The 21,969-nt window shown below is 46.8% G+C and overlaps 1 protein-coding gene across 2 annotated transcripts in view; it reads right to left on the reverse strand.

Moving 5' to 3' along the window:
- DMXL2 (Dmx like 2) overlaps positions 1-21,969 on the reverse strand; it is a 73,517-nt gene that overhangs the window by 32,684 nt on the left and 18,864 nt on the right. For both annotated transcript variants that reach the window (XM_056865696.1, XM_056865695.1), the window contains exons 4-17: positions 21,878-21,956; positions 21,111-21,261; positions 20,192-20,258; positions 15,851-16,029; positions 14,469-14,652; positions 13,351-13,525; positions 11,682-11,912; positions 10,112-10,389; positions 8,438-9,131; positions 6,149-6,270; positions 5,897-5,986; positions 4,236-4,353; positions 3,132-3,251; positions 445-672 (exon numbers count right to left, since the gene is read on the reverse strand). In XM_056865696.1, the coding sequence (XP_056721674.1) occupies positions 445-672; positions 3,132-3,251; positions 4,236-4,353; positions 5,897-5,986; positions 6,149-6,270; positions 8,438-9,131; positions 10,112-10,389; positions 11,682-11,912; positions 13,351-13,525; positions 14,469-14,652; positions 15,851-16,029; positions 20,192-20,258; positions 21,111-21,261; positions 21,878-21,956 (2,716 nt within the window). The remainder of the gene's footprint in view (positions 1-444; positions 673-3,131; positions 3,252-4,235; positions 4,354-5,896; positions 5,987-6,148; positions 6,271-8,437; positions 9,132-10,111; positions 10,390-11,681; positions 11,913-13,350; positions 13,526-14,468; positions 14,653-15,850; positions 16,030-20,191; positions 20,259-21,110; positions 21,262-21,877; positions 21,957-21,969) is intronic.

A 21,969-nucleotide genomic window follows, 5' to 3' on the forward strand; every position in this document is an offset into this window, starting at 1 on the left:
CCAAAGCAACATTTTAAAAAAAACTGCACAGCCAATCAGATCTCCAATAGTCAACCAGAAGCCTCGCTGGGCAAAAGCCCCACCTGATCCTATCCACTTCCTAAAAACACTTGGCAGGCACCAGAAAAGGTGTCAGCGGGCAGGGGGATAACCTATTGCTTGTTTCGGGCAAGCATGAATATGGGTGTGGTTCAGGCGCCATCTTGAGTTTGTGATTTGAGGATTATTTTAATTGGGATTTTATTGTTTTAACTCAAAGTTACCGTTAACTTTACTGTTATCGCTATTGGTGTATTTTTAAATGATGTCTCCCACCCTGAGCCTGTCCTCAGCTAGGGAGCGCGGGCCATAAGTCGCAAAATAAATAAAATACAGAGCACAGATTAACAAGCTGTCAAATATGTGAGTTAAGTAACACACAGCCCATTTGGCGCACTGGTATACCCGCAGAAGGAGTCGCTCTTATAACTTCTATGCCAGCAGGAAGATCCAGGGGGTAACTGTAGACAAGGTTGGAGCTCAAAATAAGTTTACTAGCTGTCTGAAGGTTTGCGACGGAGGACGAACGCGGCATTGGAGTGGCGTTGGGTGACGTCTCCGGGGATGAGTCCACAATCTTTTGGTCCGGGATGGTTAGCTGGTTTTCGGATGAATGGACTTCAGTCGATTTTGCTTTTAAAGAAGCATGATGCATAATCAGCACAGTGACAAATAATCATAGCACATTTCTTGTTTTTAAATCTAGGCAAAAAAAACCCTTTAGATAACAAAAAGCAGGCTGGAAAATAATCCCCCAAGTTCTTGGAAACGAGCCAATCTATTTTGCTGGTATACTCGACGAATATTAACACCAAACCACTCCTTAACGCTACAGGAATGAGCCCAGAGAGATCTAAAGCATCACTTAAGTGACCCACTTCCCTATATGCACACTGAGCTAATGCCAAACATCCATACCAGCAAGCCGTGGTTTCAAGGACATGACCATGTTTCTTGAGCAAGCCTGGCAGATTTAGGGGAATCCCAGGGCAGCAGAGGTTATGTCCTGTGGCTCTCAGGTTGCTGAATCTATTACACATTTTCTGTTTTCCTCTAAGATGCACACTGAGCAAAATGCGAATGCATTAGCTCTGCTTATGGCAACCTTTCCAGCCCGCTCTGTGGATGGCCATCCGTTAAATCTCGTTTTGGGGATCTGATGAGAGGGCTATAGAAACAGCAGCAAAATTTAATCATAGAATCATATACTTGGAAGGGACCACCACGGTCATCTAGTCCAACCCCCTGTACAATCCAGGAAATTCACAACTACCTCCCTCCTCACACCCCCAGTGACCACTACTCCGTGCCCAGAAGATGGCCAAGATGCCCTCATGATCTGCCTATGGTCATAGAATCAGAATTGCTGACAGATGGTCATCTAACTTCTTAAAAACCTCCAGGGAAGGAGAGCTCACCCCCTCACGAGGAAGCCAAAACACTGCGACCAAGTCTAACTATCTTGACTGGGTTCTCAGGACTTTGATCTAATTCTTATAGTAGGCTGAAAGATCTTTTAGGTACCTTTTTAACTGTATTAGTTCCATCCTTTTCCTGGGCTGCAATTCTGCACACAGCCACAATCCTACACTGAGTTGTACCTGTTGACTTCCACGGGCTTAAGCCCGCTGAGCTCAGGGTTGGACTGTGACCAGTGTTTAAGCAACCCAACCACGGACCAACAACGTGTGCCGGCCGTTGACCTCGAAAACCCAGCCATGTTTCGACACGCAGTCCTTCACAGTCCCCGGGGCCACTGTCAAATGCTTACAAATCTTATCCAGGCTGACCTTTAATACCTCTAGACAGGCTGACTTCTAGCCTGGGAGATCAGGCATACAAACAAAGCCCCCTTGCCCGAAAATGTTGCGCCTGCTGAGCACACAGCAGGGTTTTGCCGGTGGCTAAAAGCAAGGCTCAGTATCGGAGGCCTTCCTTAGAAACAAGCCTCCGCTCCTCTCAGCGGAGCTTAATTCCAAATGACCGGTTGGTTCCTACAAGCTTCTCTATTGACAATAAGGGGAGAAGGGGTCCCACCACCAAAAAGCTACGTTCGTGACCATGCGACCTGCATGGAAAAAAGACATGTAAGACGGGAGCTGCATCGAGGAAGGGTATCAGGCAAGACTGAAGGGGATTTTTTACCCAAGATAAAGAGATTTTCTACCCAAGATATTTTTACCCAGGAGGAAGAAGCTCTCCTGACTGTCCCCTCAATCAAAGAAGCTCTTTTGCTAGGCACATGAGAGAGGAGAGGGCCTTTTCAGTGGTAGCCCCATGACTATGAAACAACCTCCCCAGGGAGGTGAATTTGGCCCCCTCACTTTCAATCTTTAGGAGGCAGTAAGGGGAAGGTTTTATTGAGGGATGCGTCTGATTTACGTGACTCGCTGTCCTAAATTGTGGTTTTAAATTTTGACTTTTATGTATTCCATTTTACGTGTTTTATATATATTGTAAGCCGCCTGGAGCTCCACAAGGCAGAAAGGCAGATAAGCGTTTTAATGAAATCAATAAAATAAATACATAAAAGCTGGTAGGATCCAACCCGCAATGTTTAGGATGAGTTACAAAATAGGCACAGAAAGGAGATACCACCAGCCATGGTTTCTGTTTGCAAGAGGACCAAGTTCCCAAGCACTGAACTGATCATCCAGCAAGCCTGGTGTAGTGGTTAAGAGCGGTGGTTTGGAGCGGTGGAGTCTGATCTAAAGAACTGGGTTTGATTCCCCGCTCCTCCACATGAGCTAATCTGGTGAGCTGGATTTGTTTCCCCCCGCTCCTACACACGAAGCCAGCTGGGCGGCCTTGGGCTAGTCACAGCTCTCTCAGCCCCGCCTACCTCACAGGGTGTCTGTTGTGGGGAGGGGGAAGGGAAGGCAATTGTAAGCCGGTTTGATTCTCCCTTAAGCGGTAGAGAAAGTCGGCATATAAAAACCATCTCTTCTTCTTTAACATCCATTTTACAGCCGAACAGGTACAGAACAGACAATGTTAGCGTTCCAAACGATATCGGAAGCTCTGACCTTCTGGAAGAAACAATTTTGGGATACGGAAAAATCCCGTTGTTTTTCTAGGAAATTTTGACTCACCTACGCAGGCTTGCACAGATCTAAGGTGAAGATGCCACATGTGAAGTGTTGAGCAGCCATTGATGTCTTTTTCAATGACAACTAGATAGAACTTCTCAGAGAAGGGTGGTGGGCGATAACCTGTAAAAAAAATAATCAAATATTGTCCGAACTTGACATTTTAAAGAAAAACAAATTTTAACAATTGTTATTCTAAAAGCATCATGCAGAAGATCCTCTTTTTAAAAAGGAAAAAAAAATGTGTATGTAACAATTCGTGTTACGGTTAATAACTTGCAAGTAATTAAAAAAATGTCCCAGGCACAACTATGGCTACAAGAAATAAACAGTTGTAGAATGCCTTAAAAAAAAAGATAAAGGTCCCCTATGCAAGCACCGGGTCATTCCTGACCCATGGGGAGATGTCACATCCCGACGTTTCCTAGGCAGACTTTGTTGACGGGGTGGTTTGAAAGTGCCTTCCCCAGTCATCCTCCCTTTACCCCCAGCCAGCCGGGTCCTCATTTTACCGACCTCGGAAGGATGGAAGGCTGAGTCAACCTTGAGCCGGCTACCTGAAACCGACTTCCGCCGGGATTGAACTAAGGTCGTGAGCAGAGCTTGGACTGCAGTTTACCACTCTGCGCCATGGGGCTCCTAGAATGCCTAATCTATCCTTTATTTATGAAAGCGAGGCCACGGCTTGGTGGAAGAGCATCTGCTTTACACGCAGAAGGTTCCACGTCCAATCCCTGGCATCTCTAGTTAAGAATGTTGGAGTAAGTGATGGGAAAGACCTCCACTGGAGACCCTACAGAGCAGCTGCCAGTCAGAGTAGACAATACGGATCTGGACGGACCAATGGTCTGATTCAGCAGAAGGCGGGTTCATATGCTCAATACAGAAAGATACAACGGGTTTGGACCTACTGGAACATTTCCGTGGCCAGAACCATAAATCACAACTTTCTCTTTGTGTTGCAGCTGGGGGTGGGGGGGGGGAGGAAGAAAGTTATGCCTTATTGACATAAATCGTTCCTTTCACAGAAATGCTCTGGTAGATTCAAACCATCCTAAGCCATTTGTTGTATGGGGGCAGCATCAACTTTCGGTTACGCCACTATACCTTTAGACGGCTGGAAAAATATCTCTGTTTCTTTTAGCTCGATATCTTCCTTATTTGGCTTGTATCCCAAAATGAAGTCCTCTTGGAAGACGTGAAGTAACTGTGTGTTTGACCCACACTGGAAATACCAAAAGACAGTTATTAATAACCTCACCCAGTTAAGGAATTGTGTGTGTGTAAAGTGCCTTCAAGTCGCAGCTGACTTATGGCGACCCTTTTGGGGGTTTTCATGGCAAGAGACTAACAGAGGTGGTTTGCCAGTGCCTTCCTCTGCACAGCAACCCTGGTATTCCTTGGTGGTCTCCCATCCAAATACTAACCAGGGCTGACCCTGCTTAGCTTCTGAGATCTGGCGAGATCAGGCTAGCCTGGGCCATCCAGGTCAGGGCGTTAAGGAATTAAACAATGCTAAATTCGTAAAGAACCTTGATAAATGACACAATGCACTAGCATACCCCCCTTTTTTACTTCAATAATGGGAAAGGCCACGGGTTAATACATTTTTTAAAAAGAGAGAAAGAGCTAAAAATTTATTTGCCTGCTATACTGGTACTAAAATCCTCAAAGAATTCCAAAGCAACCTTGAACACGACAATTGTTTATTCGAAACATGCAGTTCCTAGACAAAGCACAAAATAAAGCATCTCTTTTTTTAACGGATGTAGTAGTCACTAGGAACATTTTATTATGATTCCCATGTCAATGAATTTCTTGTGGAAATACTCTTCTCTCTTAAAAAGAAAACAGGCTCAAATCCAGCAGCAGCTAGATGGTCCCGATGGAGGGCTAAACCAGAAGAGATTCTGGGAGTTCGGCGTCAAGGATTTTTAAAACTCAATTGTTGGGCGCACGTAGAACCAATATGGACGAGGACGACAGGTGGTGGTGGTGAAGCCTTTTCTGATCGAAAACAGCCCTGGGGAGTCAATCTTTGCCCCACGGGGGTAATAAGATTGCCAGGCCTCTGCTCTCAGTCCCCAGGAGATTTTGGGGCCTGGGCACAGGGAAGGGAAATGTTTTTTTTTAATTTTTTATTAATTTTTATAACTCAAATAAAAAAAGATTACAATAAAAGAAAAAACAAAATACAAAAAAAAATGCAAAAGAGTATCATTATATACTAATTATTACTTTCATGTTGACCAGTGCTGCGACGGCACGCTGGTGTGAAAACACGGCAGTCTAGGAATTGCCCAAAACTCAATGGTAAATCCATAGAATTTTGGGAACTTCCTAGAGTACTGTGATATCACTTCCGGGTGAAAACTGGAAGTGATGTCATGGCGCCAATTGGCCTCCATACATACAGCCCCCTTTTAAGATTCGACTCTTAAGGTTATTTGGCTGGCCCGCAGGAAGCCTCTCTTGGCCACCCTTAAAACCACAATTAAAACTATGGGAATAACAGTCACCTGATGACATACTTCCTTCGCAAAGCCTTAGAAGTAACTTGACTATTACCACTGCATTTTTTAAACTGTACTTTTACTTGCGTGGTTTGTTTATAACTTTTATAACTTTTACCGGGCTTTAAATGTCTTATCATTTCTGAATTGCAGCGGGCATTCATTGGGAAAAAACGGCGGCACAGAACTCTGCTAAATAAGCAAGAAACAGATACCTACTTAAACGACCCCTTATAATAATTACCCACTATTTACCTGGTCAGTTATGACATCCAATTCGATAATGCACCCTGGTCGAGCCGTCGACTGCTGACTCACAATATTAAACACCTCGCCGATTAATTTCTAAAGCAGAAACAAGATCTGATGAGATCGGGTTAGCCTGGCATACAATACAACACACTTAAAGGCACAACACATATTTCATTGCGACGGAAAGAAGAATCGTAGGGAGAAACTTCCTGGGGTTTAGTCATGCTCCAAGAAGTCCCAGCGTTAAAAACTTACGGAGGACCCGGGGTCACTCAGTTCGTCCAAAAGTTTCCGGGCATCCACCACAGCTTGGTATAATCGCAGGTTTTTGCCGTCCGAGGCGACGAAGCAAGCGCTGGCAGAATTGCAGTAGGTGCCTGGTTTAAAAACATGCCAAATGTCAGCCTGCCATGCCGTGCAACTTTTAAGGCTTTACTAATTATCGCTATGAAGAGCATGAAGGAACTAAGTAATTTCATTCAACAATGTTCCTACCACAGTAGAATCCGGAGCAGAGTTTGAAACAAGGTTATATTTTAGCACCCATTTCTTTCCAGATAATTCACAGTGGGTAGCCGTGTTAGCCTGCCTGCAGTAGTAGAAAAGGGCAAGAGTCCAGTAGCACCTTCAAGACTAGCAAAAATATTTTCTGGTAGGGTATGAGCTTTCGTGAGCCACAGCTCCCTTCTTCAGAAAGCTCATACCCTACCAGAAAATATTTTTGCTAGTCTTTAAGGTGCTACTGGACTCTTGCCCTTTTCTTTCCAGATGGAATCGTGAAGGATTAAAAAACAGAACCATCGACACTATCTAGACCAAAGCTTTTAAAACTGTGGGTTGTGACCCCATGGGGGTCACATAACTGAATGTGGGGGTTGCGAAAAATTTGGCAATATAAAATAGGTATACAAATCAAACATTTACTGATATATATACCTATATACCTGGGGTCGCGTAAAAAATTCTCAGGCGAAAAGGGGTTGTGAGTGGAAAAGGTTTAAGAAGCCCTGATCTAGACTCTGTTAGCAAGTCCGTATATACAAGCAAAGGCAACTTCATCCAACATCACATCATAAAGATTTACCGAGAAATGACTTTGGGGGAAAAAAATCTCCCCCAGACTCAAAAGCCTTTCCCATCCCAAATTTGCCAGGAGGACGACGTCGTATCTGGCTTGTAGAACAAATAGAATTTCTACGCTGAATCATCAAGGACGCATAAACCAAACTAGAATCAGGATATGTGAAAACCGGGTTTGCAGACAAGGGCTTCCATAATTTTGAAAACAGCAGAGTTATTTGAAGCATCGAGCCCTGAACCACATATTTTCAGAGAGAAAGCAAACAAGCCGAGACCAAAAGAGCGCTCACATTGTTATGTGCAAAATTTCAGAGTCGCGTACCATCGCCATATGACAAAACCTTCTTCAGTTCAACGGCTATGCGGCTCCACTGGAGAAATCAATTTTCAGTAGCTGAATTGACTTTCTTGCTTACCTCCCTAGCAAAACTAAGGGTGGCTGTTTCCAACATGCCTCGAGTTAAAAACAGCAAAAATGTATTTCTGGAGAGCGGCTCAAGTGGCAGCACGCAATCGGTTGACTCCAGAGTAGACCAAGGCACTTTGGCTTGTGCAAGAGAAGGTGCGGGGTTGCTAGGGATTTCCCTCTTGAATTATGCTGCGTCCCACTTTGTGCCCAAGAGTCCAATAGCCCTCAGCAACTGGTTTCACTTTGGGGTGTGTGTGTTGGTTTGCAGAAGACATGGGAGAGGGCAAGAAAGACCCCTTCCATGAGCTCTGCTTGAGGTTTTCGGGATTCAACTCAACATCATTTACAGAAGTGCGTATCCAATCACGCAGTTCTTTCAGATGGAATACCATTTCCGCTTGTGGAAGAGGGTGGTGGTTATCTCCACCACTTCCCTCTCCCGCTGCAGACCCCCCCTTTGCAACTCCTAAGTGTCCACCGCCTCCCAGGAACAAAATTTCTGGTGCGGGGTGGGAGTTCAGTGGGCTGCACAAAGGGGAGAAAGCGGGAGAGACCTGGTCATCAGTCCTGGTTCATGGATGGTTGGATATACAGGTTGAGTATCCCTTATGCAGACTGCTTGGGACAAGAAGTGATCTGTATTTCAGATCTTCCCGTATTTTGGAATATTTGCATATACATAGTATCATAAAGTTGGAAGGTACCACCAGGGTCATCTAGTCCAACCCCCTGCACAATGCAGGAAATTCACAATGCAGGAACCTCCACACCCCCAGTGACCCTCTACTCCATGCCCAGAAGAACGCCAAGATGCCCTCCCAAGATGCCCTATGATCTCCCTAAGGTCATAGCATCAGCATTGCTTACAGATGGCCATCTAGCCTCTGCTTAAAGACCTCCAAGGAAGGGGAGCTCACCACCTCCCGAGGAAGCCTGTTCCACCGAGGAACCGCTCTAACCGTTAGAAAGTTCTTCCTAATGTTTAGATGGAAACTCTCTTGATTTAATTTCAATCCCCACAATCTCGTTTTCTAGGCAAGCCCGAAAGCACTCACCAAGACAGTAGCTGGGAATCAGAGTCGGAAGCCAGGCCACGTTGGAAAAAGCTGAGGTATGAAGGGAATTAATACGAGCCAGCTCCGACACTCCTCCGGTGTACGAGAGGGGGCCGATGGGGTCAACGCGCCACAGAATAAGTTCGCTGTAGATCGCGTTCGGATCGTGGAAGGTCCGCGTGGCGGCGTTTCGGAGCTGCTGCCTGGAAGAGCCTTTGAGAAGCCTCATGGGGTCCACCCTTTTGTTCAGGCCGTCCGAGTCCCACGGCTGATCCGATTCGGGGGTCAGCAGAGCGTTATGGTGGGAAGACGTTAGCAGCAAGGGTAGTACCGAGTGACAGGCCAGGTCGTTGAGATGGAACCGGTGCCCGCAATACCGAAACTTGTGAGTGACGGTATGTACCATCGTAAAAGCGGATTTATCTGCAAAGGAGACCGCCCACTGGTTCAGGGAGCCGTCTATGTGTTTCGAAACCATCATGACGGTGGGGACGGTGATGTTGACGCTCGAACCATCCTGGGTACCGCGCGGTCTCAATCCAGAGACGTCGTCAAAAATGCTGGATCGCTTCTGTTGCAGGGCGTCACTGACTTCTTTCGCAGAGGTAGTACAGGCGTACATCATAATGTTTTTACTCAGGGAGCTCGCGTCTCCTGATGGAAATGCAACTGGAATCTGAGAGGAGAACGAAACCTTTAAAAAAAAAAATGAGAGAGAGAGAGAAAAAACAGAGAGAATATTAAGATAAATAGCGATATTTGTACCAAGGCGCCTTACCCAAACATGCATAAAAATCCCTGGCAGAAAACATTACCAATTAACTTCATGCTAAATCAGAACATATTTTACTCATACACTGATAAAAACCAGAGCTACTGAGCTTTTAAAAGCCAGTGTGGCTTAGCGGCTAGACTGCTGGATTAGGATCTGGGAGACCCAGGTTCAAATTCTCACTGTGCCGCAGAAGTTTGCTTGGTGACCTCGAGCCAGTCACACAAGCTCGGCCTGACATACCTCACTGGAAGGGTGTGAAGATAAAATGGAGGATAATGCAGTGAAGACACTTTGGGTCTCCATTGAGGAGAACGGTAGGGTATAAATGAGTTAAACAAGTACATAGATTCAGGTGATAATGAATAAACGGAACGCGGTAAGCTACTTTACATGAATACGCCCATCTTGACTCACAATGGAAAGGTGGGGCATAAATAATAATAAGAGTTGGTTTTTATATGCCGACTTTCTCTACCGCTTAAGGAAGAATCAAACCGGCTCACAATCACCTTCCCTTCCCCCTCCCCACAACAGACACCCTGAGAGGTAGGTGGGGCTGAGAGAGCTGTGACTAGCCCAAGGTCACCCAGCTGGCTTCGTGTCTAGGAGTGGGGAAACCAACCCAGTTCACCAGATTAGCCTCCGCCGCTCATACGGAGGTGCGGGGAATCAAACCCGGTTCTCCGGATCCGAGTCTACCGCTCCAAACCACCGCTCTTAATCACTACACCATGCAGGCGCTCTTATTTAAATATTTAAATATTAAATAAAATATTTAAATATTTAATAAAAATAAATAAATAAAATAAACAAACATGATTCATTAATAAAAGGTACAGTGAAATATGCAATTTAAAACATGAACCATGAGGACTTAAGCTTTTCTAACGCCCCTTTACCTGAACTTGTCTAAAGATCCCAGGGTTGTATTCGTCCAGATATTTCACATGCCACACTAGAAAGGTACCATCGATAGGATGGATGGTGAACAGCATGTCCGGATTCTTGTTCCACTCTTTCAGGAGCGTTTCTATCTTACGATCTAGCAAAACGGTGGGAAGTGGTACAGGCAAGGCAGCTGGTGAAAGGATTTTGGGGCTCCCCTCCCTCTCCCCATCTTCGTGTTCAGAGGAACCAGTTCCCGTCCCCGTCTCGGATTCTCTATCGAGAGACAACTCTGAAACGAGATGTGAAATTCGTTGGCTCAGTGCACAGGTCACGGTCAAACCCACAGGTCTGGGACTCCCACGCTCCTCCCTCCGGCATGCTCCAATTCCCACCTCCCTTTCTTTTGCCAAAAATTCCACACCCTGTGCTATTATACCAGAATCAGACGTGGTGTGGTTTGGTGGTTAGAGTGTGGGACTAGGATCTGGCACAACCAGGTTCGAATCCTTCGCTTAATCACGGACACCCATGAGGTGACCCTGGGCTCATCACCATCTTTCAGCCCAACCTATCCTCACAAATTGTTTTTGTGAGGATTAAGTCAAGGAGGAGGGAAACAATGGGCGAAAACGCACGGTCACTTTATCCTCCTTTAATCCCTGTTTCAGCCAGGATTCAGCCAGGATCGAACACATGCGTTTCACTTAATGTGCGTTCGCTCCTGGCTAAAACAGGGATTAAAGGAGGATAAAGCAACCATGCATTTTCGCCCAATGTGAAAAGCCGTTTTGAGTCCCTGATCAGGGAGAAAAGCCGGATAGAAATAAAAAAAAAACACACACACACGTGTCATGCTTGTCCCGCAAATCAAAGTTGGAGACCAACCAAGGGTCCCAACGGACCCAGGATTTGAAGCTGGATTTCATTGAGTGGGGAACCTGCTAAGGTTCTTAAACAGATCCACTCTGGGGCTGACGTAACCCTCTTAAGTGGAATGAACGGGCGTGCAAGGAATACCAGTGGAAATTCGCTTTGGTCCTGCAGCTGGCTTCTAGTCACTTAACTGCAGAAAATGGAAGGATCCAGTGGTAAATTTCCATGATTGGAACTGGGGGCAGAGCAGAATTTCCACTGATTCGTCCTTCCCACCACAGACCCCCAATCTATTATTTGTGAACGTAAGCTCTTTGGGGGCAGGGACCCATCTGTTTTTGCCGGTATAACTTTAAAGGTGCCATGTACCTACTGCAGAATAAATCAGCTGTACCAGCAATTTAATGCCGCTCCACAGTATCCTGCATCGCTATTCTCACATAGAACTCATGAAGCGGCCTTCTACTGAATCAGACCCTTGGTCCAGCAAAGTCCGTATTGTCTGCTCAGACCGGCAGCGGCTCTCCAGGGTCTCAGGCTGAGAAGGTCTTTCACATCACCTCCTTGCCTAGTCCCTTTAACTGGAGATGCCGGGGATTGAACCTGGGACCCTCTGCTTGCCAAGCAGATGCTCTGCCACTGAGCTACGGCCCTTCCCCATTCTCAGTAGTCAACTGCAGTGGTCAACACGGCTGACGAGATACTGACCGTGGTCGAGTTTCATGTGCAAGCCCCTCTCTTTCTCTTCCGGCTCGTCCAGATCCTCAACGTCCTCCTCTTCTTTTCTCATCTGTTCGTCGGTGAGCTGCCGGAGGTGCTGCATAAAGATCTCGATGCAGGACGTGAAATGGAACTCTTTATTATTCAGCCAGTGAACCACAAAACCTTCATTTCCTTCATCTACGTTGAAAGCAGTCTTAACCAACGCTGGCGGGATGTCTGAGAAAATAGAAGCGTTTTTGTTCCGGGGTGTGGAGGGGTGGAGAAAAGAACAAAGGTTGAATTAGATAGCTGAGATTGATTTTATTTCAGGGCAGGGAAGAAACAATAGATTTCTATAGAAGGAAGGAGGGAGAGAGAGAACAAAAACTGGAGCACAGACTAGGACTGCCGATCTCCAGATCGGGGTCGGAGTCCTCCCAGACCTACAACTGATCTCCAGACTAGAGAGATCAGTTCCCCTGGAGAAAATGGAAATTTCAGAAGGTGGCCTCTAAGGAAGGGGTGTCAAACATAAGGCCCGCAGGCCGGATCCGGCCCCTTGAGAGCTCTCATCCGGCCCGCAAGCCAGTCAACCCCCACATTCGATCTAGGCTGGTGAGGTATGGTCCGGCCCGACCATGTGACATTTATGTCATATCCGGCCCTCGTAACAATTGAGTCTGACACCCCTGCTCTATGGCATCACACCCCTGGTGGGTTCCCTCCCCAAACTCCACCCTCCTCAAGCACTGCCCCTGAATCTCCAGGAATTTCCCAACCTGAAGTTAGCAACCCTGGCACAGTCGAGAGTAGAAAAAGAGGGCTTCTAGAGATAGTTAAGCTCATTTTCAGTTGCACAAGTGAATGTGAAACTAACAGGCACACAACAGGAGGCACACAACCCAAACGTGTGCGTGTCAAAACATTTAAGAAAGGTCAGGGCAACCCTGCTTTAAACAGAAAAGGGCTTTCCAGGAAGTACAATGAATACAAAGTACAATTATTACAATATCTAACTTCAGCATGTGCCAAGATGATAAATGTTAATGTCAGCAAAGAAGAAGAAGAGTTGGTTTTTATATGCTGACTTTCTCTACTAGTTAAGGGAGAATCAAAACAGCTTACAATCACCTTCCCTTCCCCACAGCAGAACAGACACCCTGTGAAGTAGGTGGGGCTGAGAGAGCTCTAAGAGAACTGTGACTAGTCAAAGGTTACCCAGCTGGCTTCATGTGTAGGAGTGGGGAAACCAACCCGGTTCACCAGATTAGCGCCCACCGCTCATGTGGAGGAGTGGGGAATCAAACCCGGTTCTCCAGATAAGAGTCCACCGCTCCAAACCACTGCTCTTAACCACTACACCTCGCTGGCTCTCAGTAGGGGAAGGACACATCATCTCTTTTGCATTTTCACCCAAGACAAAGTACTCAGCTCCAGCATTAGGGGTCTGTGTGTCTGGGGCACCTGGAGGTCACGGCCTGGGGGAAGGCCCTCCGATCCAAGAAATGTGGGCCCCTCCAGAAGGAAATGACACACCAGAACCTGGGTTCCGGCAGGAGATTCAAGACAGACAAAAGGAAGCCCGCGCTTGTCCACAGCGTCCCCCTCTTATATCGGAAGCTGACCGTCAACGGGAAACTAGGCTTCTGAAGGAAGAATCAATCGCTGGTCTCACCTGTGGCCGGATTGATGCTCGCAGCAATATGGAAATGACAGAGGGCATTCGCATGGTGCGAAATGTGCCGCTGGACTTCGTGGGTCCCCAGCTGGTGGGCCAGATCTTCTGTGTGCGTAATGAGGACGGAAGATCTTCGCTGCCCCTTTCGCATGTTTTTCAAGTGGTGGATGGTCTGAAGCCGTTGGGGGTGGGGGAGAAACGAGAGAGAGAACACACAGGTTCACATTCGTAAGAAAAAAGTAGGCTGGTCGGTCATGAGAATTCACTTTCCAAAAATTGCAAAGATGATGATGATGAGGAGGAGGAGAAGGAGTAGAAGAAGAATAGTTGGCTTTTATATGCCGACTTTCTCTGCCACTTAAGGGAGACTCAAACCGTCTTACAATCACCTTCCCCTCCCCACAACAGACACCCTGTGAGGTCAGTGGGGCTGAGAGAGCTGTGACTAGCCCAAGGTCACCCAGCTGGCTTCGTGTGTAGGAGTGGGGAAACAAATCCAGTTCACCAGATTAACCTACACCACTCATGTGGAGGAGTGGGGAATCAAACCCGGTTCTCCAGATCATACTCCACCGCTTCAAACCACTGTTCTTAACCACTACTCCACGCTGGCTCTATATGGATCAAGATATGGATCAAGTAAACAATTTTTAAAAAATCTATACTATATTCTTTTCTAACTGAAGAAAACTTTGAAAGGCTGAGGCATGCCCTTAGGGTTGCCAGTAGGGTTGCCAACCTCCAGGTTGTAGCTGGAGATCGCCTAAACTGATCTCCAGCCGATAGGGACCAGTTCACCTGGAGAAAATGGCTGCTTTGGCAATTGGACTCCAATTGTTACGAGGGCTGGATATGAGTCCAATTGGGGAAGTCCCTCCCCTCCCCAAACCCTGCCCTCCTCAGGCTCTGCCCCAAAAACCTCCTGCCGGTGGCAAAGAGGGACCTGGCAACCCTAGCTGCCAGCCCTGGCTCGAGAAATTCCTGGTAATTTGGGGGCAGAGCATGGGGAGGATGGAGTTTGGGGAAGGGAGGGTTTCCATCGTTAATAACTTTTATGATTTCAATGTTTATCCATGTTTTAATTCAGAAGCTGCTTCATGTATATTCCACAATACCTCCAAAGCGTGCCGAATGTTGTCTTTGTGTCTCCCAGAATGAGAGAGGCTGGTGCCAATGCTGGACGTGCTCGTCTCGCAGATCTGCTCCCCTAAAAGACTGTCTTCCGGCAACAAAGTCTCCGCCCACAGCCGGCAAATGCCGTCGAGGCACGAAGTGAGCAACACATTGCAGATCGAGCCCCTAAAGACACAAAATGGGATTATCCTCTCGTAGCTTTCATGGAATGGGCAGAGCCAAAGGCTTTGCCCACTAGACCGATGTGGTTGTTAGCAACCACTAAGTGTGCAGCGCCTTAAAGACTGGATACAGTTAATTTGGCTAGCAAATTATGATTACCTCCCCTATTGGGTTGAACAGGGATCCACTCCTCCCCACCCCCCAATCTCCAGGCTGCTCCCTTGCTGGCCAGCCCACCCATCTGCAACACTGCTACCTCTGCTTGCCTGGGTCACTTGATGGTGGTGGCTCCTCCCTCTTCCCCCTTACTGCAGTGCCCTCTCCTCCGTTCCTCCATATGAGTGGCTCACGCAGTTGTACGGGGGCTCCCACTTTTCCTGCCCGCCCACCTACCAGTCAAGGGTAGCTCCCCTTCCCACAGTGCGAACACCACCTCTCTGGCTTGGACAATGGCTCCCCCGCCCTTCTGTTTCCTCAAACTGGCGGCCAAGATTTTGGGTTTTCCACCTGAATTTTTCACCCCTTTGGAGATATTCGTGCAAACCGTTGACCCAGGGTTGTACAAGCATCCCCTACTCTGTACCTGGCCCCAATATGGAGCTTTAACAATCCACATTTTGAGGTCTCGGTGCAGAATTAGATATAGGATTTTACGTAGCCACATTTCATTATTAACATTTACAATGTTTTCCCTGAACATATTCACAAATCTATTGTTATGTACAGTATAAAATCAGCCATCTATATAATAGATGTTTGCAATTCAGATGTAAGGAATGGACAATATAGAATCATAGAATCATAGAGTTGGAAGGGACCACCAGGGTCATCAAGTCCAACCACCTGCACAATGCAGGAAATTCACAACTACCTCCCCTCCACACCTAGTGACCAGAAGATGGCCAAGATGCCCTCCCTCTCATCATCTGACTAAGGTCACGGAATCAGCATTGCTGACAGATGGCCATCTAACCTCTTCTTTAAAACCTCCAGGAAAGGACAGCTTACCACCTTCCAAGGAAGCTTGTTCCACTGAGGAACCGCTCTAACTGTTAGAAAATTCTTCCTAATGTCTAGATGGAAACTCTTTTGATTTAATTTCAACCCGTTGGTTCTGGTCCGACCTTCTTGGGCAACAGAGGACAACTCGGCACCATCCTCAATTGAGAGGAGGCAATGTTTCTTGTACGATCCGTCTAACCTGGGCATAAACTTGCTGGTGTTTCGCCATGAAAATCCGGTCACTGCTCGAGGATGTGCCAAGTACACAAAGGCAAAGTGCATGGGTGCTGAGATCTTCCTTTGCTCTTCTCCATCTTGGGGCAGGAGAGATGACTTCCAGCCAGTCATTGGATACCAGACTTTTAAGAGACAATCGTCCTAGGCAAACAGACAGAGAAAAATCTGGCAGTGAAAATGCAAACACAGCTCTATGCAATCGGACAAAATTCTCATTAGCGCTGGAACGCTCTGCTGAAACCATGGCTTGGGAGGAGAAATTTAACAAGATTTATGAGATTGTCGGTAATAGATGGCACAGACTTCAAGGAGCTCGCTTTCAGAGACCGATCTCCGGTTAATATTTCAATTCACGAGACTGGGTAATTAAAATTCATCTTATGTGACAAACACATTAAGCGAAACATTAAACAGTTAAATATCCACAGTGGCATGGCTGCTATTATAGATTACATTGCTTAACTCAACGCAAGAGCCAGGAGCTCTTGAAATTTAGCTGGGAGTCAACACGAACTATGGCGGCGGCATGTACAACTCTATGATAAAGACCTTAGAGGCTGGGGAAATTCCTAGAGTGACTGGACGTGATGCTGCCACGTCCGCAGTGTCATTCCCTCACCCCCCCAAGAGCGGGTGGAGCTGCTGTAGGCAGGATGTTACTGCTTTGGTTAGCCTAGTGGACATCAACATCTCTTCTTGTAGAACTACATGCCCTTTTTGGTTTCTTTTGGAGCACTGATACAGCTGTGCCTCTGGCTTAAGCAGTCACTCTATGCCGATGGGATGGATGCACCAAGGATCGGATTCAGAATAAGACTCTTCCATATATTTCTAAGGTCAGCATTTTAACAGACATTTGTTATACAGCTTACGGCGCACTCTTTCAACATCCCCTTGCTATTCTGCTGATTTCTTACAGTAGTAGTAGAAGAAGAAGAGTTGGTTTTTACACCCCACTTTTTCTCTACCGTTAAGGAGTCTCAAAACGGCTTACAATTGCCTTCCCTTCTCCTCCCCACAATAGGCACCTTGTGAGGTAGATGGGGCTGAGAGAGTTTGGAGAGAACTGTGATTGGCCTGAGGTTACCCTGCTGGCTTCAAGTGGAGGAGAGGGGGAACAAATCCAGTTCACCAGATTAGAGTCCGCCGCTCATGTGTAAGACTGGGGAAACCAACCCGGTTCACCAGATTAGTGCCCACCACTCATGTGGAGGAGTGGGGAAACCAACCAGGTTCACCAGATTAGCGTCCGCCGCTCATGTGGAGGAGTAGGGAATCAAACCCAGTTCTCCAGATTGGGGTCCGCCGCTCCTAAACACTACATCACGCTGGCTCTTCTAAGAGTTCGTAACCTACTGGTGAGTGGTCAGGGATCCTGTTGTTGGACTCCTTTTGAGTAAAGCGCCAGAGAAGGCCCAAAGGGAGATCTACAAGTGTCATTCCACTCTTGGTTCATGCTATTCCGCCTGGTTTCCTATTCATTTGATTTTTTTCTGTTCATTTGATTTTCATCAGGCAATATATGATTTTGCTACGGCGTTATCAGGCTGCCTGCTTTTGTTAATCTCTTATTAATACCGGCCTTGCATACAACATCCCTGATCTTAGCCAAAAGGCCGAGAAGCAATTACGCCAACTATGTTGAAAAACTCAGCTGGGGGGATCAAAGTTGGATAATAAAACCACTAGACGTTCGCGTTTGCAAAGAACTAGCTGAAGATAACAGAACCTGAAAAAAGAACAACAGCAAAGATAATTTCTGACCAGGAATACGAAAAGTGTCATGACAATACAACTGTCATCCGATCTCAGAATTGTGATCAGCGCTCTTAACCTTGAATAGAGTTCAACGCTGTAACTCAAATGGAAACCCTCCAGACAAAGCAGAAAATGGATTCTGGGACCATCTGCTTCAGTTATTGTGCGTCAGAAATCTGGCACTACGCAAGTCCAGGCAAACAGATGGGAATCGACGCAGAAACAGCCTTTGGAAACCTCAGTTTAGGCCAGTTACTGCTCAGAAGAGCCTCAGTTAAATGGAATATTACTGAACAAAACAGGACATGGCTATCTGGCGCTCCTGGGCACCGATCCTGAAAAACGGCCTCGACAGATGAGCTAAGTACAGAGCACACGTACAGGTCAACCCTACGCAGGGTTACTCCACTCTCTGATTCACTGGCATCCGTAAAATTCCGATGTAACAACTTCCATTCAAGTTCTTACAACATATATAAAGCTCGATTCAATTTATTATTACGGCCTTAGCCAGCAAAGATACAAACCTTGTCAATAAAACCGATTACATAATAAAATAATCTCTTTGTACAAAATACATATATATCAGTTAAAACTCACCTTATTAACACTAATACCCTTTCCCAAGCGGATTTTAATTGCTGCAGAGTAATACTTGGCTACTTGCAAATAACACTGAGAGTCTCCCTCCCATAAGAGGAATTTAATTTTCTCTTCCTCCAAACTGGCTTCTTTTGTGTTAATAAGAGGAAGAATTAGCCATCAAGTCACTGTCAAGTGCCGTCAAGTCGCTTCCGACTCATGGCGACCCTATGAATCAACGTCCTCCAAAATGTCCTATCTTTGACAGCTTTGCTCAGGTCTTGCAAATTGAGGGCTGTGGCTTCCTTTATTGAGTCAATCCATCTCTTGTTGGGTCTTCCTCTTTTCCTGCTGCCCTCAACTTTTCCTAGCATGACTGTCTTTTCCAGTGACTCTTGCCTTCTCGTAATGTGACCAAAGTACGACAACCTCAGTTTAGTCATTTTAGCTTCTAGGGTCAGTTCAGGCTTGATTTGATCTATAACCCACTGATTCCCCCCCCCCATAATAGATACACCTAAATAGTACATGACTTGTACTTTCCATTTCACCTGACCCACAAGGGCATGCCCACTCAGATCTTGATACCTTCCTATACTTTCCCTCCAGGACTGCTGAAGGCAAGGCTGACCCTCTTGCCAAGGTTAGGGCTCTCCTTTGCTTATTTAGCTCTATAACAGGGCTGGGGTAATGCGGTGGCGATTCCTTTTTATAAGAAAGGGAATAGGAAGGATCCCAGTAATTACAGATCGATTAGTTTATTAAATATATAAAGCTCTATTTCATCTCAGAGCTGAGGCACACGTACCCGACCATTTTCGTCTCAACCCCTCAAGGTCAAATGGGACGAGGAGGAGATCACAGATCTGATTCACTGGCATCAATGGGCTTACACTGGAGAAATTCTGCGTAGGACTGCATATTTACAGTGCAATCCTAAGCAGAGTTGTGCGTGCGTGCCGTCAAGTCACGGCTGACTTATGGCAACCCCGTAGGGCTTTCAAGGCAAGAGACGTTTGGAGGTGGTTTGCCATTGTCTCCCTCCACATCACGACCCTGGTGTTCCTTGAAGGTCGCCCATCCAAATAATAACCAGGGTTGACCCCGCTTAGCTTCTGAGATCTGACAAGATCAGGTTAGCCTGGGGCTATACTCTACTAAACCCACTGACTACTGTGGACTTAGAAGGGTGTAGCTCTCCTTAGGACTGCACACTAAATCCCTTGCAGAATCACCACTCCATGCCAAGTATTGGATAGAACGTCACTGCCTTTCCCACTCTGGGCTTCCTCACCTGTGACCTCAGGGTCGCTCCAGACACAGGCTAAATCCTGACCCCACAAGGGGACCCGAGAAGTGGCCGACCAGACCCTGGTGTGAATGCACAAGCGAGAGCATTTCTGGGTTTCACCAGCGGCATTCACCTCATCATGTTGTAGCAGGTGTGAGTTGGCACGGCATTCAACAATATAATGGCCTGGCAAAGGAGGGGATGCGGCTCAGTGGTAGAGCACCTGCTTGGCATGCAGGAAGTCCCAGGTTCAATCCCCAGCATCTCCAGTTAAAGGGACTGGGCAGGTTAGATGATGGGAAAGACCTCAGCCTGAGACCCTGGAGAGCCGCTGCCGGTTTGAGTAGACAATACTGACTTTGATGGACCGAGGGTCTGATTCAGTAGAAGGCAGCTTCATGTGTTCATGTGACACACAAGTTCACTGCCCTCGTCTCTGCAGAAGAAGGGCAGGAGAGAAACGTGACAAAATGCACGCTAATTCGACTGGCTGCCAATAGAGGCAACATGGCGTGCGTTAGAAAGAGCGGCCCCCGAACATTTTTGCCCAGTCGCAGAAGACAAGAGGGAGTTAATATTCTGATGCGGCATCCGGCAGTTTCGTAGGGTAAAGTGTTCTAAATTCACTGAGCACAGATGACGTTGTGAACACGTCCCTTCGCTCACCCTTACCTTCCCGGCCGTCGCAAAATATTCGCCGTCGGGTGACCACTCCATCAGATGTACAGAAACCGCCGTCCTAAAGCACAAAGAGCGTATGAGACTCTTGATTTAAGCAACGCCGGAATCGCCTTAAAGACCAACAATATTTGCCGGCGTATAAGCTTCAGTGAGTCAAAGCTCGCTTCGTCAGATTGGAGCAGAAATTACTATTTTAAGTATTCGTTAAAGCAAATTTAAGTAATATGTATGCGTGTGTGTAAAGTGCCTTCAAGTCGCAGCCGACTTATGGTGACCCCTTTTGGGGTTTTCATGGCAAGAGACTAATAGAGGTGGTTTGCCAGTGCCTTCCTCTGCACAGCAACCCCGGACTTCCTTGGCGGTCTCCCATCCAAATACTAACCAGGGCTGACCCTGCTTAGCTTCTGGATCTGATGAGATCAGGCTAGCCTGGGCCACCCAGGTCAGGGCAAGTAATATTTATAGAGGATAAAAACAAAGTAACGTGACAGAGTAAGGAGACAGCTTCGGGGTGGGGGGGAGGAGGAGGAGGAGGAGAAAAGTTGGTTTTTCTATTCTGACTTTCTCTACCAGTTAAGGGAGACTCAAACCGGCTTACAATCTCCTTCCCTTCCTCTCCTCACAACAGACACCCTGTGAGGTAGGTGAGGCTGAGAGAGTTCGGAGAGAACTGTGACTAGCCCAAGGTCTTAATGTGGAGGAGTGGGGAAACCAACCTGGTTCAGCAGATTAGAGTCCACCACTCATGCGGAGGAGTGGGGAATCAAACCCGGTTCTCCAGATCAGAGTCCACCACTCTTAACCACCACACCATGCTGGCTCACATACAGGGAATTACTTCTGAGGAGCTGTAGACACGAACAGCCTCTCTCTTTCTTTCTAGCCCATCTCCCACTAACTGCCAACTTACTTGCACTGCCAAACACATTTCCAATCATTTAGAACAGGATGAATTTTATCTTCTTTGAGGACATCTTCTTCCTCCTCCTCTTCTTCAAGGATATCGCTAGATGGAGGGGCCCATAACTGCAAGAAATCTGTTGCCGTCAGCAGCCGGTTACCTGGAAGGATTTAACCACAGTAGGAGATCAAAATAAAAGAATTCCTATCATACACTCATTTTACTTATGGGGGGTGGGTGGGTTTGCAATGTTTAAATATCTCAGAAAGTGAAATTTGTGTCCCTAAGAACCAAATAAAGAAGAAGAGAGCCATGCAAATAGAGTCTTATACTCCGGTGATCTTCTGCAGACATTTCTCAGCTCCCATTCATTAAAAACCCATCTAAAACTGACAGACAACCCCCACAATTCTGAAGGTTTTCCCAAGTCTAACAGGGACAGGCTAGGCAGAGTTACACCCTTCCAAGACAACTGGCTTAGAAAGCGATAACTCTTCTTAGCATGGCCACAAGCTTCCTTGCTATGGTCTTCTCTCCAGGACTGCCAAGGCTGGCTCCAAGTGATGCTCATTTCAAGGAAGCTGTCTGGTTACACAGATGCACCAATACTGTCCGCGATCTAACACTAAGCATCGCACAGGCAAAGAGTAGACGCATCCCCAACCAACGTTTTCCAGCTGTACTCTTCCCCCATCCACTGGAATCAAAATATTGTCCCTTGGAGAGGAACCCAACGGTAATATAATACACAGTCACGGAGGACGATTCTCTGTTACCTTGGGGGTCCCACGCCAAATTGAAGGTCATAGAACTGAGGAAAAACTGCCCCGTTTTCAACCACTGGCACTTCAGTTGCTGCAAGAGAATA

This window comes from Euleptes europaea, chromosome 20 (genome assembly GCF_029931775.1).
Source record: "Euleptes europaea isolate rEulEur1 chromosome 20, rEulEur1.hap1, whole genome shotgun sequence".
NCBI classification, from domain to species: domain Eukaryota; kingdom Metazoa; phylum Chordata; class Lepidosauria; order Squamata; family Sphaerodactylidae; genus Euleptes; species Euleptes europaea.